Source organism: Eutrigla gurnardus, assembly GCF_963514095.1.
Source record: "Eutrigla gurnardus genome assembly, chromosome: 13".
Classification (NCBI taxonomy): Eukaryota; Metazoa; Chordata; class Actinopteri; order Perciformes; family Triglidae; genus Eutrigla; species Eutrigla gurnardus.
In genome coordinates this window covers 4654558-4670039 of record NC_139936.1, presented here as the reverse complement: position 1 = coordinate 4670039, position 15482 = coordinate 4654558, and the positions used below count along the sequence as shown (strand labels likewise).

At 44.7% G+C, this 15482-nt stretch overlaps 1 protein-coding gene across 1 annotated transcript in view; it reads left to right on the top strand.

Annotated features, from left to right (window-relative positions):
* pebp4 (phosphatidylethanolamine binding protein 4) overlaps positions 1 to 15270 on the top strand; it is a 46877-nt gene extending 31607 nt beyond the window's left edge. Inside the window, exons 5-7 of the mRNA XM_084025299.1 lie at positions 9004 to 9049; positions 9592 to 9708; positions 15072 to 15270. Coding sequence (XP_083881425.1) covers positions 9004 to 9049; positions 9592 to 9708; positions 15072 to 15157 — 249 coding nt within the window. The 3' untranslated portion in view covers positions 15158 to 15270. The remainder of the gene's footprint in view (positions 1 to 9003; positions 9050 to 9591; positions 9709 to 15071) is intronic.
* The last annotated feature ends 212 nt before the right edge of the window (positions 15271 to 15482 follow it).

Sequence of the window (15482 nt, the reverse complement as noted above, 5' to 3'; positions counted from 1 at the left end):
TTAAAAGAAGAAGAAGGAGAAAAAAAAAAACGGCTTTAATTTTATGCCATTGACTGCTTTAATAAGCATTATCTGCCTCTTCCTCCACCCACCCCCTTACACCTCCCCCATCCTCTCATGTTTTAATCAAAATCCAGCACGTGCCTGGATGTATTTGTACTCCATTATAACGTATTAATTTACTATCTCCATGGATTTCTGCTCTTACCGCCGGAAACCGCTGCAGCCACGCAGCGGTGAGGCCTCGCGTCTGTGTGTGTGTGTGTGTGATGCTACTCGTAGGCAAGCTCAGGCTGGGATTTTCCAGTGCCACCCCCATCAGTGGGAAGCCCTACATGGGGACATGTCAGTGCCTTGTTTGCTTGTTGTGCTGATGAAGCTGGGGGTGGGGCGAGTGGGCAGCCTTGTTCAGGTTCCAGGATTCCCTTCAAATGACTCAGCCAGCCCCCACTCAAACCGACTGTTACCTTGGGAACTCACGCTTGGGCTTCCCTCAGCAGTACTAAAGTACAGACTCATCAGCACCAACACACACACACACACACACTTGGAAGCAGCAACCCAGGTTGAATGAAATTATCTTATTAAATCACTTCCACTCTGGCCTCTATTCTGCCCCGTTAGGCCCAATCTGCTCCGTGAGAACGAGATGACCAACCCAGCACGGCCACTTTGTTAAGGCAGATCTCTAATTTATGCAAATTAGACCAGAATAGATGAGTGTGATAATGAGTTTGGGTGGCTACTTTCTTAAATCAGTGATTTGAGTAATAGTGCGCGTCCCTGCTAATGAGCATTGCCAGCGTTAGTGTAGGTTTTGGGTGCATGGCGGTGCGTGTTGAGCGATGTCAGTGATGGCTGGAGTTCACTTAATAACTGGACTGTTTATGTTTCCAACTCAGTTCATTACCAAAGCCAAATGAGTTTCTTTACTAAAGCCATTATTCCAGCAGGCTATTGTTAAGTGGGTTAATTTGTCGGCGCACTGAAGCACATCATGGGTGACTCCCCCACTGGCTTTCACCCTGTCCTGCTGAGGCCAATCCATCCCGCTCAGCTGATCCCCATTAAGTTGCTCCACCAACCAATCAACTCAGACTCCAAGCCCATTAGGCTTTTTCACAACACAGGCTCATTTACTGTTACGGGAGACTCCAGATTAAAAGTATTATCATTATTGTGTTTGATACTATCTTTAAAAACCCCTCTTATCAGTCTGACAACAGATAAGCCTCTGAGGGCAAGCATGCTACGTTTGTGTTTTTTCTGGTGAAGACTTCCCTTTCCGTGCGCTGCTCATTGTTTCCAGTCCGATTGGCAACTTGAGATGCCAGACTGGAGTTGAGAGGCAACATGTACGACTGGATTGGTTCACAAGTAGCCACTTTACTAGCTGATTTTAAACCAACGAAAAGGTAAATCATCATCAATTTTAAAGGGGTCAAAAAATCACATTAACAAGTCAAATTTGGAATTTAACTAACAGTATTATTTATTTTATGTATTAACTGATTTAATTAATTAAGTTATATTTTCCCTATTTTTGGGCGTTGGGAGTGGGGGTGGGGGGGAACATCACTTCTACTTTGCAAAACATGAATAAAACATAACGTGTACATGCTATAACTGCCATACACATCTACCAGCTGCTCAGCCGAGAAGTCAAGGTTGCCTGCTATAAAATAACGGCTAACGTTACTCCCGGTTCATGCAGCACTGGGCTTTGCCTATAGGTGTGTTTGCGTGCCATCTCAAAGACGATGGTAGGATGGTAATCGTGACCTGCATGGGCTACAGACCAGCTTCTGAAGAGCACCGTGGAGCTTCCACGAAGAAGATGAAGCCATCTGTTAGCTGAGCTCTGATGCCGTTCTTCAGCACCTGGTTCAGCCTCTTCACGCTTGTTTTGCTCAGTTGCAGGATATGGGTTTGATCTTCGGCTAACTGTGGGCCATATGATAATAGAAATCAGCATGCGAAACGTAACTCTAGGATGGTTGAGTCCACGGAGACCCCCGATAGCCTCTATGAGTGTAATTGACCACCACATGGTACGCTACACCGTAGAGGTCCATGTAGATGTGGTCTCAAGTGTGCTCCTGGGTGCTGGCTGGTAGGAATGTGGCTCCTAACAATGGCCTTGGCATGTCCCTTGATAGGGATGCATGCTTGTCTGCAGCTGACATCAGTGGTGCAGACTCTCTGTTTCATGCAGATTTCACTCCAGCTTGACGGATCATGTTGAACCTGACAGAAGTTGACTCGCCGATTCCAGATCCTGGAGGACCTCCTGGCAAGGATGAATGCTCGACGGCCAGTTGGAAGTGTTGGAGAGCGAGAGAGAGAGAAAGAGTAACTTTCAAGTGGAGAGCAGAGCATCTTAATGATGTCTAAGTTGGTTGTGCCCAGGCCTGAATATGTTTTGGCCGTGGTAGTGGAATCCCTTGCCCAATGCCTGGCTTCTTACTGGCCACCAAATCGAGGTTACTGCTTCAACTTCCAGCCCCTTCGGAGGGTCGGCAGAGACGTTGACCAGCAGTTTTAGGAAGGGTGGGTCAGGGGTGGTGCATGTACCATACTTCATCATATACATGAAGTTCTAGCCTAAGTTCAGCCAGGAAAACTGTACTTTTATATGCTTAGGCCAGCAGCATCCATCGTTCACTCCTCAAAGGCATGCTCAGTCATAATTTCCTTTCTGTCATAGTTCGAGGATATCAATCATGCTGTCTCTTCTTGAATACGTTGTCTCTTTACCTCAAGTACTTTCATGCTGCTTTAACTAATGACCCTCTACCTCCCAACAGGGGGGTTTGTCAGGGCAGACACCCCTCGATTGCAAATCACCCCATAAAGACTTTGCCGTTACTGGCTGAGTGGCAGCCCGGATCTTTACACAGAGGAGCCCGTCAGCCAAAGTTAGGGCCCCCCGATAATCCAGAAACATGAAGTCCGGCTTGCAGAATGTTCGAGACTAGGAAGGTGGATGGATGAATCTCAAAGTGCTCAGTACAGCTACAAGTTGCTATAGCTGTATGGGACTAGGAGTCTGACAGTGGACACATATTCTACCTTTAGCAACTACTTTATAGCACCCCCAACAGTGTACTGTACAACATCAGTACTCCTCTTTGACTCTTTATGGCACTTTGTCCAAACTGGGGCACAGCTTGAAATTTCAGACCTGTAATAGATGATGACAAACCTGATCAGTGTCCTCACTTCTCTCTGTGCTGGGAGAAGCTCCAGCCCCCTGCATTCCTGAGCAGTGTAAGTGGGTTAGACATTGTGCATGGGTGGATGGTGTGGACATGACAGGGAAATAACGTGGAAACATGAGTAACTAAGTATCCTCAGCTGTTATATAAGTGGTGAAATCTTTTGTCAGTAAAACTGTTGCACGCCGCGTTGGTGAAGTCAGGTGAGCTGGTGTCTTTTCACCAACACCAGAGAATCTTTTCACCCACTCAATTTCAATTTGTGACAGATTACACTGAAATCCTAGAGAGAATTCTGTTGTTAAGAACTGAAATTCAATGTCCCCTCTTGCTTAAGATGACTAAGTATCCGAGCTTGGCTTTGATGCGATTCTCTCTGATGTTCTCTTGAAGGCAGAAAAACAACTGCTTAACCTGTAAATGGTGAGGTTTCCTTGTGAGAAACAGACTTTTAATTCACAATAACCCTGCAAATGAATGGGCTGATTACTGAGGCGAAGATGAGGAGGCAGTCATAAGCACTTGGCTTGAGTGGAATAGGCGAGGAGGGGAGGGGGGGGGGTGCTGCGGCGGTACGAGTCCAGCCTCAGAAATAGAGCTGTGAACACCATCTGTCATGCTCTCTCTCCCCGTCTGTTAGCCTGACTGCAAGTAAAAGGGAGAATGATGCTCTCAGAACTGCATTAGAAGGACGTGGGTGCTGATTGTCGTAGGTGTGGGTTTACAGGGTGTGCAAAAGGGAGGAGGAGGGAAGTGGTGCACATACAGGGAGGTGCATGAGTAACTGACAAAGGGAAGCACTCACCCACACAGAAAAAAAAAAAAGGAGAAGGGTTGTTGGGCAAGTGGGTATTCCTGGTGAAGCCGCACCCCTGCACCTTCTCACCACCTCCTCACGGACTCCTACCTCTTGTCAGAGGATTCCCAGCGGAAGTTATGTAGACGCGTTATACAAACACACAGCTCATCTCCTCCTCTGAGGCCTAGAGGAGTCAACAATGCATGTATAATATTCAGCTTGATTTCAGATGATGGGCAATTTACCTCGCTGATACCTGGACACTTTGAGAGGTGCATCGGTGTCCCATCAATAGGCCGTTTCCAGGAATGTCATTGTGGTAATAAAACTACTGCAAACTAATTCTGAATTCAGAGGGCGGATTTTTAATAAATGAGTTGGTCTGGATCAGCTTTGGTTGCGTTTCAACTTGGAACGGAGAGTCGATTGTGCTGAATGTTGGTAGTTGGCGTGTCAGGCTATTACGTGACCCAAAGAGAAAAAAAAGCTCTGGTGCGTTGCAGTTTCCAGATTTTCAGAATTATTCATTGCTCATAACGTGTAGGTTGTCCGGGATCCTTTTCTGCTTTTGCCTGAGTCATAGTGTGAAAGAGAGTCAGTAAAACATGAAGGCAAGCTGTGGCCCGCGATGAAACAACAGGGGAGCGGCGCGATGAAGTGTCCGTAACGCCGCAGCTGGACGGACATGAGTTGGATCTGGTGTCTGAAGCGGTGGATGGAAATCTGAGCAGAGCGAAAGGCAAATGAAGAAACCCCTCCAGCTTGAAGTTTCCTGTTTCCAGTCCCGAACTCAGACCCTCCATTCAAAAGGTGGTGTCCCTGCTCACTGCACCCCCTGCTGCCCCAAATATATCAGTAGATGGCCTGACACTTACCATGAATAATTAGCCAATGGTATCGTCTTGATTTACATTTTTATCCAGTCCAGGCCTTTCCCTTCCCCCTTGTTTCAGGTTCTTAGACTCTTAACGTAACGCTCTCCTCTTGAAGGTTGTTCTTTTCTGTTGAGTATATCAAATGTTAAACAGCCATCTTGATGCTTTCACTTCATTTCTCTGTCAGTTCCTGCCTCTCCCACACTGTTGCAGTGTGTGTGATTCACAGCCACAAGAATGGGCATTCCCCTTGTATGGGAATTCAAAGCGTAGTTTGACTTAATAACTTTCACATAAACTCTACACGGGTCATTTATGCTCTTTGCTTTTACTAACAGTTGAAGGAAACATCTTTGGTTTGTCCTTCAACCAAATACATTTTTAAAAAAAGGCAGGACTCATTCATAATCGGTTTCATGCAGTCACAATGAATTATTTCAATTCATTCAGATCAATACTGTGAGTGCAGGTATCTTTGTCATTGAGAAAAGTGCTTTGAACTACTAAGCTTCTCCTCTTAATTTCAGACTTTTAATAATGTGACGCTGGCATATGATAAACTGTTTATATGTATATGTAGCTTTTATGCCTGTCGTGAGTTTAAACAGCAAACATTTCTCTCCTGTAAATGTTTGCTTTGTGCAAATATGAAATCAACATGAGTCAATAAATATTAAAGAATAGTTCAGAACATCCCAAAATATACAATATGATCACAACATTAGGTAGCATTTATATATATACACATATTAATCTCTATGAGTGACTGAAACTAGAAGACTTTGTGTGACTCATGGACATACAAATTTAAATGCAGCGCCTACATGCCTACACTATTCGGAAGCACTGATAGTGAGTTCCTTGGTAACCGCATAGATAATGAGGCAGTTCTTTTTCAACTTTCAGCTGTTGAAATGACATAACTTGCACATTTTCCAACAGTTGAAACACTGACGCAGCAGCCGCGAGTACTCCACTGGGCTCTCACGGTAAAGATACGCATTTTAATATTCGGCTGCTTTTCAGTCGAGAGCTTCAGATCAGAGACGCTTACGGATGATTGGTTGTCCATTTATGTGTCTACATGCTTTGCTTTCATTGTTATGAGGAGCAAACAATACTGTACAATTACAATCGTCCAAGCTGCTGTTGAAAATCCCCCCAAAATATGTTTAGTCAGATGGTCAACCTTTGTGTTGTCATAGTGTGATATACCGGAGAATTGAGATTATTATTACAAGAAACCAACTCACATGCTTTCTCATGTTTCATTCTTTTGTCTCCTGAAACCAGACGTGATAATAGTTGTATTTAAAGTGTGATACCGTTCCTACTGTTTTTATTGGGGAACTTTTCAGCGTCTGGGTTGTGGAGCCTCAGCGCTTTTGACTTTCCTAACCCTGAGCTCAAGAGTATCATCCTGGCTGAGGATATCATTGATCCCAGATTAACTTCATCAATGCGCTATGTGACTTTAGACTCGCCCTAACAAAGCCGTAATGGATTTACTATATGGAAAAACTTCTCCGGGCGGCGAGAAGCCATGACATCTATCATCCAGGCAGCAAAGCCGGAGTTGCAGTCACTTCAAGGAGACGGCAACTGTGTATCCGCGCTCGTTCACCAGCATATTGGTGGCTACAACTATGTCAGCCTTGTAATCATATTATACCGCTAATCTATGACATCATCATTCCCAGATTTTGCACGGGTGGGGTTGAGAAGAAAACCATTCACCATGATCGAGAGGCATTAGAATTTAATGATGTGAAACTACAATTCCAACTGCTCAAATAATGCATTTTAATTTTGGGTGAAAGTATCCGTGCAACGTGGCATTTCACCTTTTCCAAATTCTATTTCTAATGAAGGAAAAAAACGCTGCAACTTTTAAAACGGTACACATATTAAAACCCACACTTTAAGCAGAACCTTTCCCTAATACACAAAACACAATTAACACAGCGAGCGGCTGTCAATCATTCGGTGGTCCGAACTTTTCACGCCCCGTGTCTCTCCCCCACAGCAGGGTCCCCGAGGGAGGCCGCCCACCATGTGAAAATGTCCTTTAGATTAGTGTGAGCGAGTCCGTCACTCCCCAGCGAGCATCAGGAGTCGGTGACCTCAACACTGCCTTGCCCTGTCACAACGACTGTGATGCCAGCTCTGCTGCTCGGGAGTAGAAAAACCACCACAACCACACACACACACACAAAAAACATCGCTTTTTAACGTTTCTATATATATTGTGAATATTAATACATGCGATTCAGTCCGAGTCCTGCATACGATTGACTCGTCTTTTAACGTTTGCATTAATTTTCTGTTGTCTTTACTCTTATGTATTGTAATGAAATTAAAAGGGCAGAGGGGTGCCGTGGAGAGCGAGCGAGAGCCAAGCATTAAGATGTGGGAAAATGTTGCACGCTCAAATGTTGACTACCTGTTGCTATGGCAATGGGTTTGGATCCTGCAGGCTGCAGGACTCTTGCTATTTCTAAATAAAGCTTCTTTTTTTTTCTCACTGATCAGTGGATGAAGATACTCACAGTTGAAACTAATCTTCTGAATTTTAGCAGGCTGTGTAAACACTGGTGCTCTGCACTCTCATACTTTCTGCTAAATCTGCTCGACAGCAGTTACATGATTCTAGATGAGATGATGTACAGTAGAGGACACACGCTTTGCTGCTGCTGCTGCATTTCTTTACTGAAAGAGACACATGCAAATGATACACTGTAAGGAGTTATAACCGCATCTCTAGATTTACAGACACACCATGTACTTATAACAGAGTGGTAACATTTTTAATTGGCACTATGTGCCATCGCCATCCCATCTCCAAACAGCATTTGTGATCCGTCCAGTTTCCTATTTCTCCACATAATGACTGGAGAGCAAACAAAATATTTTCCTTTCCTTGTCAAGAATCTAAATCAAACACTCATGCTGAGGTGATTTATTAAATCACTGAGAAAGGGGGATCATGGTTGTCTTTCAAACATGATCATTCATGACCTTTTTAAAAAGATATCATAATTACTGAGCACAAAGTGTGTTTGCAACATTCCCAAGATGGAAAAAAATAAACTCTAATAAAGACTATTGTGCCATTCTTATATATTGCTATCAACTATTTTTGACTAAAATGTGCTTCAGGATCAAAGGGGATGAGAGGTAAAAGCCCCGTATCCTGGATGTCTTTTGTCCTTGCAGGCTGTCTCCCAACACAGTACCTCTGTCAGCCTGTAGGGGGAGCCTTTGTGCGGAGTAAAAAAGAGGACAGAAATAGGTGTAGAGACCAGATATTTGATGCCGGTGATGGGGGACTTCCATGCTTACCTCAAGTGGGTTTTGGGCCATTTCACAGACAACATATTTAGTCTTTTTTCCTCCCACTCAAGGATGTAGTCGTTCTGCAGTGAGCAGCCAAATCTATTAAACAAACATTCCTGTGTGCAATTTGCAGTGCGAGGTGCCTGACTGTGTGATTCCTGAGGATGAGGGGGTTTAACCTGACAAATATACAGTAGAAAATGCTCATGAAAAATATCTGTGCCTCACATCGGGTGACATGATGACTGTTTCTAGGCAACGGGAAGTTAATGTACAATTAATAATATGGGGAATTGCTACCTGGAAATCCACTCAGATGGTTTAATTTGCTTGGAAACTGTCTTTTTTTTATATTTTTAGATTACTAGCGACAAATTATTGTCTTTTTCCAATTATCACCTAATTCCAATGTTTTATGGATCCATCCTTGCTAAAAATTCCTCGATATGACAATATACGTCTATAGTCAAAAGTTAAACTGTCTCAGAATTGGCTCCAAATGAAATTGGCTTGGGAACTAAATGGCTTCTCCAGCCTCTTTCTAGTTGGTCGTGGGTGCTAATTCAAGGACTGACCACTGAGCTAAGTGAGTGCAGAATATTTGTCTGTATTAGCACAAAGCATAAGTGGCGTTGTGTTGTAGGAAGCAGTGTAATGTCCCACTGGGTCATCTTCTCTGTTGTCATATTGTTAAGTATTTTATTTGTTTTCGGTTTGTTTTTTAAAAAAAACCTCTTTGGATGCTTTGCTTGACCGACTCTGTCTGAATTTCCAGGGCAGAACACTCCAGGAAGGAAAGATACATGGGCAGACCCTCACTGGTAAGTGTGGTTTTCAAGTGACCATTCAATTCATCTTTAATTGTTGTCTTTAAAATGTCCATCTCACTCACTTTTCATTTAGTGTATAATGTTTGCTCCTATACCTGCCTTTGTTTAGCAGCAGACATTTGTGAGGGTGCAACAGTCACATCCGACTCTCAACAGCTGAGAGTCGGATGTGCATCCTGAGAGAGTGAAGTGTGTTTACTCTCCTGCAGTGTTTTGATTAAAGAGGGTTTATCCAAAAGAAAAATGTAGCCCGCTTATTACCCACACCCCAGAGTGAGTGAAGAGCACTCGCAATGAAAGGTTACATTTTTTTTTTTTTTGCATCCGCAGCTACCATTGTTTTATTGTTTTAAAAAAAATAATCCAGATCCAGAGGATGAGTGAATGGAAAGAATTGGGATTTCAAAGATTTAGCCCACTGTTAGATTTCAGTTGCATCATTGCGTTAATCGTATACCGCGTATTGCTATTTACTATCACCGGTCTCGGCTCTCCTGATTCTGATTCTTTGTTGTTGTTTTTTTTCCACGCAGAATATAATCGTCCAACCCCGCCGGAGAAATCTGGTTTCCACCGCTACCAGTTCAGGCTGTTTGAGCAGCTTCCAGACGTCCCAGTGTCACTCACCAAGAAGGAGAACTCGTTCCGCGGTAATGACTCCGCTCACCGGCACCTTGAGTCCGCTGCACTGTGGGCCCCCGCAGGCTCATCCATCATATAGCAACACTGATCAACACAACTGCCAACACTTAGTTGTTGACTCAGCAATAGAGAGATTGCACCGAGGCCCAAACATTTCCTCTCAAATTAACCACGTTATTTGTGGTTATAGGTTTTGTGTTTTAGCGCTCTGTATAGACTACTGCAGGTATTTTTGTGTTTTTCCTGACATACTGTAGGAAGTGTGTCATTTTACGACATTCAATTTGATTTAGGTGTTGCGTCATTTGTTTTGAGTGGGCTTTAATCCTTTATTTAGGGTGAAATGATTCCATATTAGAAGACTGAAGCTGCCGTTATTAGCGATTTAATCATTATCGTATAACGTCCCCAAGAGACTCCAGCCAGACACCGCGGAACCACCTTTAAGCCCAGGGTTTTGGTCCGTGGCGGTGCCATTACGCATAATTCAACAAACAATTCTAAGCATTTAATCAAAGCATTTGGAGTTGCTTTAGGAAGATCGTTTTCTCCAAGTGCTTGAACTTAACAAGGGAAATGTTAATGAGGTTAGTCTGCTGCAGTTTTAATGCCTGCAGGGTCAAGAGGACGAGTGTGGTTGGCTCCCACGCACACCTGCACCAGTCAGCCTCACCACGTCTTGACAGTCAGAACACATGCATAGTGTACACAAACGCATCGCATTGATTACCGCTCATATACCGGATCACTTCCTTACTTTTGTCTCTCAAAAGACATGCAGAGAGCGGAGTTTGTTGTTTTGTTTATCCGTCAGGTTGTCTGACTTTTCCTCCCCCTCTGATGGAAAGTCTCTCGGAGGTGGGCAACTGCACTTGGATGTACAGTGCAGAACCTCGCAGGAGGCGTGCCCGTCTGTCTGCTCGACTCGGGTCACAGTCAGTGATTTTGAGGGGAGATCAGGGCGGTGTGAGACTTCAAGCGCCGTGGCCGTGAATGAGCGGAGCTGCCAATCTCCGCTGTTTGAAGTTTCTGACGGCTGTGTCAGCAAACAATCCACTCACATTAGTCTGAGGGCTGTTTGAAGTTGAAAAAAGGAAATGTCAAAAGACATGTACTTTGGAGTATTTTACATATCCAAATCCACATTTTTGGGGAGGTATTGTTATAGCATTCACTGTGTCAGAACTAGTTAGGCTGAAGAAATAGTAGCATGAATAATAGCCTGCTGTTTAGAATATTTTAATCTTTTTGTGCAAAATAAACTGGAGCATACTAATTTTCTGCAACACAGAAGTTGCCCCCACATCATGAAGCGATTGAACTGTGTGGATCCACCCATCCTTAATCGACTGGATGAGTTTAACTCCCGCCGTCGCACTTCCTCTCTCCTGCAAAGCGTTCTCTCTATTCCAGGGGAAATGAAATTAAGAAAAAATTCACTCTTGGCTAATCAAATGTCTCGTTTGGTGGGTCAATTCTGGAGAGGATAACTGCCCTTGTAAAGAGGGGTTTGTAATGGAAATAGACGCTGCGTGACATATTAAGAATGAAAGCCCAGTCATGGTTAATGAATAGAAAAATATTCAATTTTACAGTTATTATTGGTTTTGGTTGAATTTAATGGCGTACCTGCTGTATTATTGTCGTCCTCCACTTGGCCATGAGCGCGGTATTCCCGCACAGACAAGAGGAGCGGAGGGAATCCCATGTCTCCCCACCTCCTCCGTTAAGTATGTTCACTTATTAGCGTCTGTCCTCCCTCCATGTGGTATGACACAGAGAGCATTTTTCATAGCCCATGACATTAATTGATGTGATTTGCAAAGGGAGAGCATTTAGCCGTGGGTGGGAGACTCCTAATGATCATTTTCCACTTCCAGTAGCGCAGTCGTTGACTCAATTTTATCGCAAATTTGTCGTCTTTTTTCTTTTCATCTCTGACCATCGCTTAAGTAGTAAAGGGGGCGAACAATGAGAGGTGGAGCGGGGCTGTTGTGCAGAATGGTGGGAGTCTGTTGTGCCTCCTGTGATAAGGTTATGAATGTGGGTCAGTGAACTGATGGTGACAGCTGGTTTGTTACACAAGGATCTACGGGGGGGCCCTGCGCTCTTGGCACCGGGCACAGGGGCGTGATCGTAGGGAATCCCCCCTTCGCTCTGGCTCAGGAAGGCTGTCCCTAACTGGTGGCTGCCCCTGTGCCAGGGTGGGGGGCAGGCGTGGGCACACAGGCCCTCGTGATACTTGTCAGCCACTTGGCAAGCCCTCAATATGTCCTGCTACTGTTTTGTGCCGGCGAGCGAGTTTGTCAAGGGAAACAGTGTTAGCGTTCCCGGGTAGGGAAACCGGGGCCTTGAGAGAGGCCGTCTAGTGTTGTTTCAGCCGACGCAGTAGTTTGCACATGCACTGTTCACACATCCAGCCTCTCGTCTCCCCGATGGGACCTCAACTGGAGATTGACCAGAAACATTAAAGAAAAAAACGGTGATGATCACAAGACAGCATCAGAATTATTGGCCGAAAATGAAAAGATTGATCTCTTTTTTTTTTTGGGGTTGTTTTTATGATGATCATGTTGTGTGAATGAATGGATCACAGTGGAGTTAGCTGCTGGATGGTGCACGTTGCTCATCTTGCCTCCTAGAGCCCCTACTGCCAGCTCAGCACACTCCACAGTAATTGAAGCCATTTGCAATGTTGCAGTGTGGTAATGGGCAGATCCATGTCTACCACCCACCCACAGCCTCTACCATTAATCAGAGCTGCGTGGAGTCAACAGAGCCAGGATTTGGTTGCTACAGCAGGCCTGAGTTTCAGCCAGGAGTCGGCTGCCTTAAAGGAACGCTTTGACGTTTTGAAATTTGGCTGGTTGTTGGGTTTTTTTTTTTTTTTTTTTTTTTTAGAGGTAAAAGTTTCTAGATTTTTCCCAAACTCCACACAAAAATAATAACGTATTATTTACGTTAATGAACTTACCAAGGTGCCAAATATTGTGCACAAACGTGAAAACAGAATCAGCAACTTTTCTGATAAATTATTAATTGTTTGGGTCATTTAATCGTTCATTCATTTACTTATTTGCAGGTGAAGAATACTACAAATTCAACATGCGGCATATCACTTTAAGAGTCCTCCGGCGAGCATTCGGTAGCGATGCTTCTGTATTGACAGCAGGCTGTCAGCGGAGATCGGCAGACGTGTCACTGTGGTTGACCCCTGACCTCCGACGTCCACGAAGAATTTCCCCGCCTCGTGACATTATTATGACTTAATTTGTTACATGATAAAAGCTCCGTAAAACTCTTCCCCTGACATGGCTCCTCTTACTCCGCTGCGATGAACAGGATCACTTGGTTTTTGAGTATTTTCGAGACACCATAAGAGGTTTAGCAGGGACACCGCCCACACCACTAAATGTAGCAGTTCTGTGTCACCTCACAGCAATCCTGATCTCCCTGCCTTACCCAGACATCGAAGCAAGGTGGAAACAAAAGGGGAGGCAGGAAGACTCTGAACATCGCCCTCAGGTCCCACACTATCTGTCCTTTCCATGAGCAGGCAGATGGGAGCGGCAGAAACACGTCTTTGCACTACAAACAGACAGACACCAGCCTATTTTAAGGTCACTTGTGTTAGTCTCGGCATTTGCAGGGTACCAGCCGGCGCGATACCGCCAGTTATTGTTAATTTTTGCCTCACTTTGGATTGCGCCCAATGATTGCACAGCTTTAGACAGGATTATGTGTGTAAAGCCTTACAAGCAGCGCCTGGTTTTTGACTCTCCGTCTGATCGTTAGTCTACAATAATATGATCTTCGGTGTGACATTCTCCGTTTTTAGGAAATGTTGCCTAAAAATTAGTGTGAGGCCGGTTCTTCTTATGAAAAAAGGAAAGAGTGTCAAATATGTCACATGATTGAGTGTAAAGTTTGTTGCCTCACCCCTCAGCTTTCCTTTAAGGGGTCAGGCACCTTGTCCTGGACACACGGGGGGGTTTGGGGGGATCTGCAGAGGCAGTGCATTATCTCCCACGGATAGCACAGGCCAGAGGGGCCGCTGGGGCTACTGGGGCCACTGGGGCCATGCCCTATCATACAGGCAGGTCACTTGACTCCATTGCCCTCACTTGATTATCGGAGCCCTTTCTGCAGGCAATCCTCATTCACAGATGGGACCAGGCAGGATTCAGGTACTCATCCTCTCATCTCCCCCAGTTATCATTCATCACCTTTCCCAGCTGAGCTCAGACCCTGACCCGACCTCACGGCAAACCCGCACACACCGCCGTCATGAGCTGAACAGGTGGTGAGGACTGGGAAGGGTGCTCGATATATACATAAATCTTTAAGATTTGTTAGAATAAAAATATGTAATTTGAAAAATCACCGCCTTAAGTAAGACATTTTCTGATTTGGAGGCGATCGCACTTTGACGTGCATATCGGCGGCAAAGTGTGTTTCTTCTCCCGGCTCGCCTCCTCCCTGATGGCGAAAACAGCCACGGCGAGCCCGTAAAGCTGCCGCGGCAGCGAGACGTTACGCTCCTATCCGAGTCAGACTCAAACCCCTAACTGTGAGACCATTCTCTCTACAGATTTGGACCGTTTCAATAGTTGGCTTTCTTTTCAAAAGATTAACTTTCCTACGCTATTCTTGAGCAGCTGTTAGTGTAATTACTCCACATACGGAAATACCAGAATGTCAGCGTTTGGGGAGCACGGCATTGTCGTATGTACGCTCCAACATGTGAGGACGCGGGCAGGCGGACCCTCGCTCTCGCTCTAGAATCTGTTGAAGTTTGCAAGTTTTAAGCATGCAGGGTTTTTGTTGCCTTGGAATCATAATTGTGAATTTGTCTTTTTTTTTTTTTTTTTTTTTTGTAAAGGGAGAGGGGAAGCTGCAGGGAATCAGCGGTTGTCAAAATCTAAGAAGTGATATTGTCATACCAGCCGGATGGCCGTCTGGTGTTTGTTTAAAAGGGGAGGGAAGAGAAAAAAAAAAACAGTCCAGGCAATTGAATCATATCTTCTTGCCAATACGTCCTTGCGTTCCCACCTCCATCATTACAGCAACATGTTTTATTTTCAGCAGTGCTGTTCTCAGTGACTCACATCCCAGAGCCATGTGCTGCTCAGTTAGGCCTCAGATCCCTTAAACATGGGCCGAGCGGTCATGAGAAACACTAATGCACCAGAGATTGCACTCAGACTGTACTAAATGTATGCGGGTTAAAAAAAAAAACATGTTGTCTAATCATCTTTTGAGGTTTACCTGCGTAATTATTTTTGATTTCTGCAAAACAAATGTGGGTTTTGAGTGCATTTCCCCTCCAAATACTATGAAAGTACTAATACATGTCATTCTGCTCCCACAGGTAAATGGGATCTTCCCGCCTTCATCAAACGGTGCCGTCTGGGAAAGCCTGTAGCCACTGTGCAGTTCCTCACCAAACACTACTAAGGCTGAAGGATGCTCGGACGCCTGAATGAAGAATCTTGTCGGTACAATAACATGAAATAAGATGTTTCCCCGACTTTTCTTGAAATAAACGGCACCATTTCTTCAAAGCTTGCAACAGGTCATCGCCCCTCTTTGCCTCTATCTTATCTCTGAGTTAGAAAGACATTTCCCCTTTGTGTTCCACCGGCTGCTTGGGTTTTGATGTCGCGCGGTCTGCAGGCGAAGGATTCGGGAGATAGATTTTGACCTCACTGGGGATTTCTTATTAGTTTCCGAACGCCGTCGACAAGAAAAGGAAGACGGCCTGATATCACAACTTCGACGT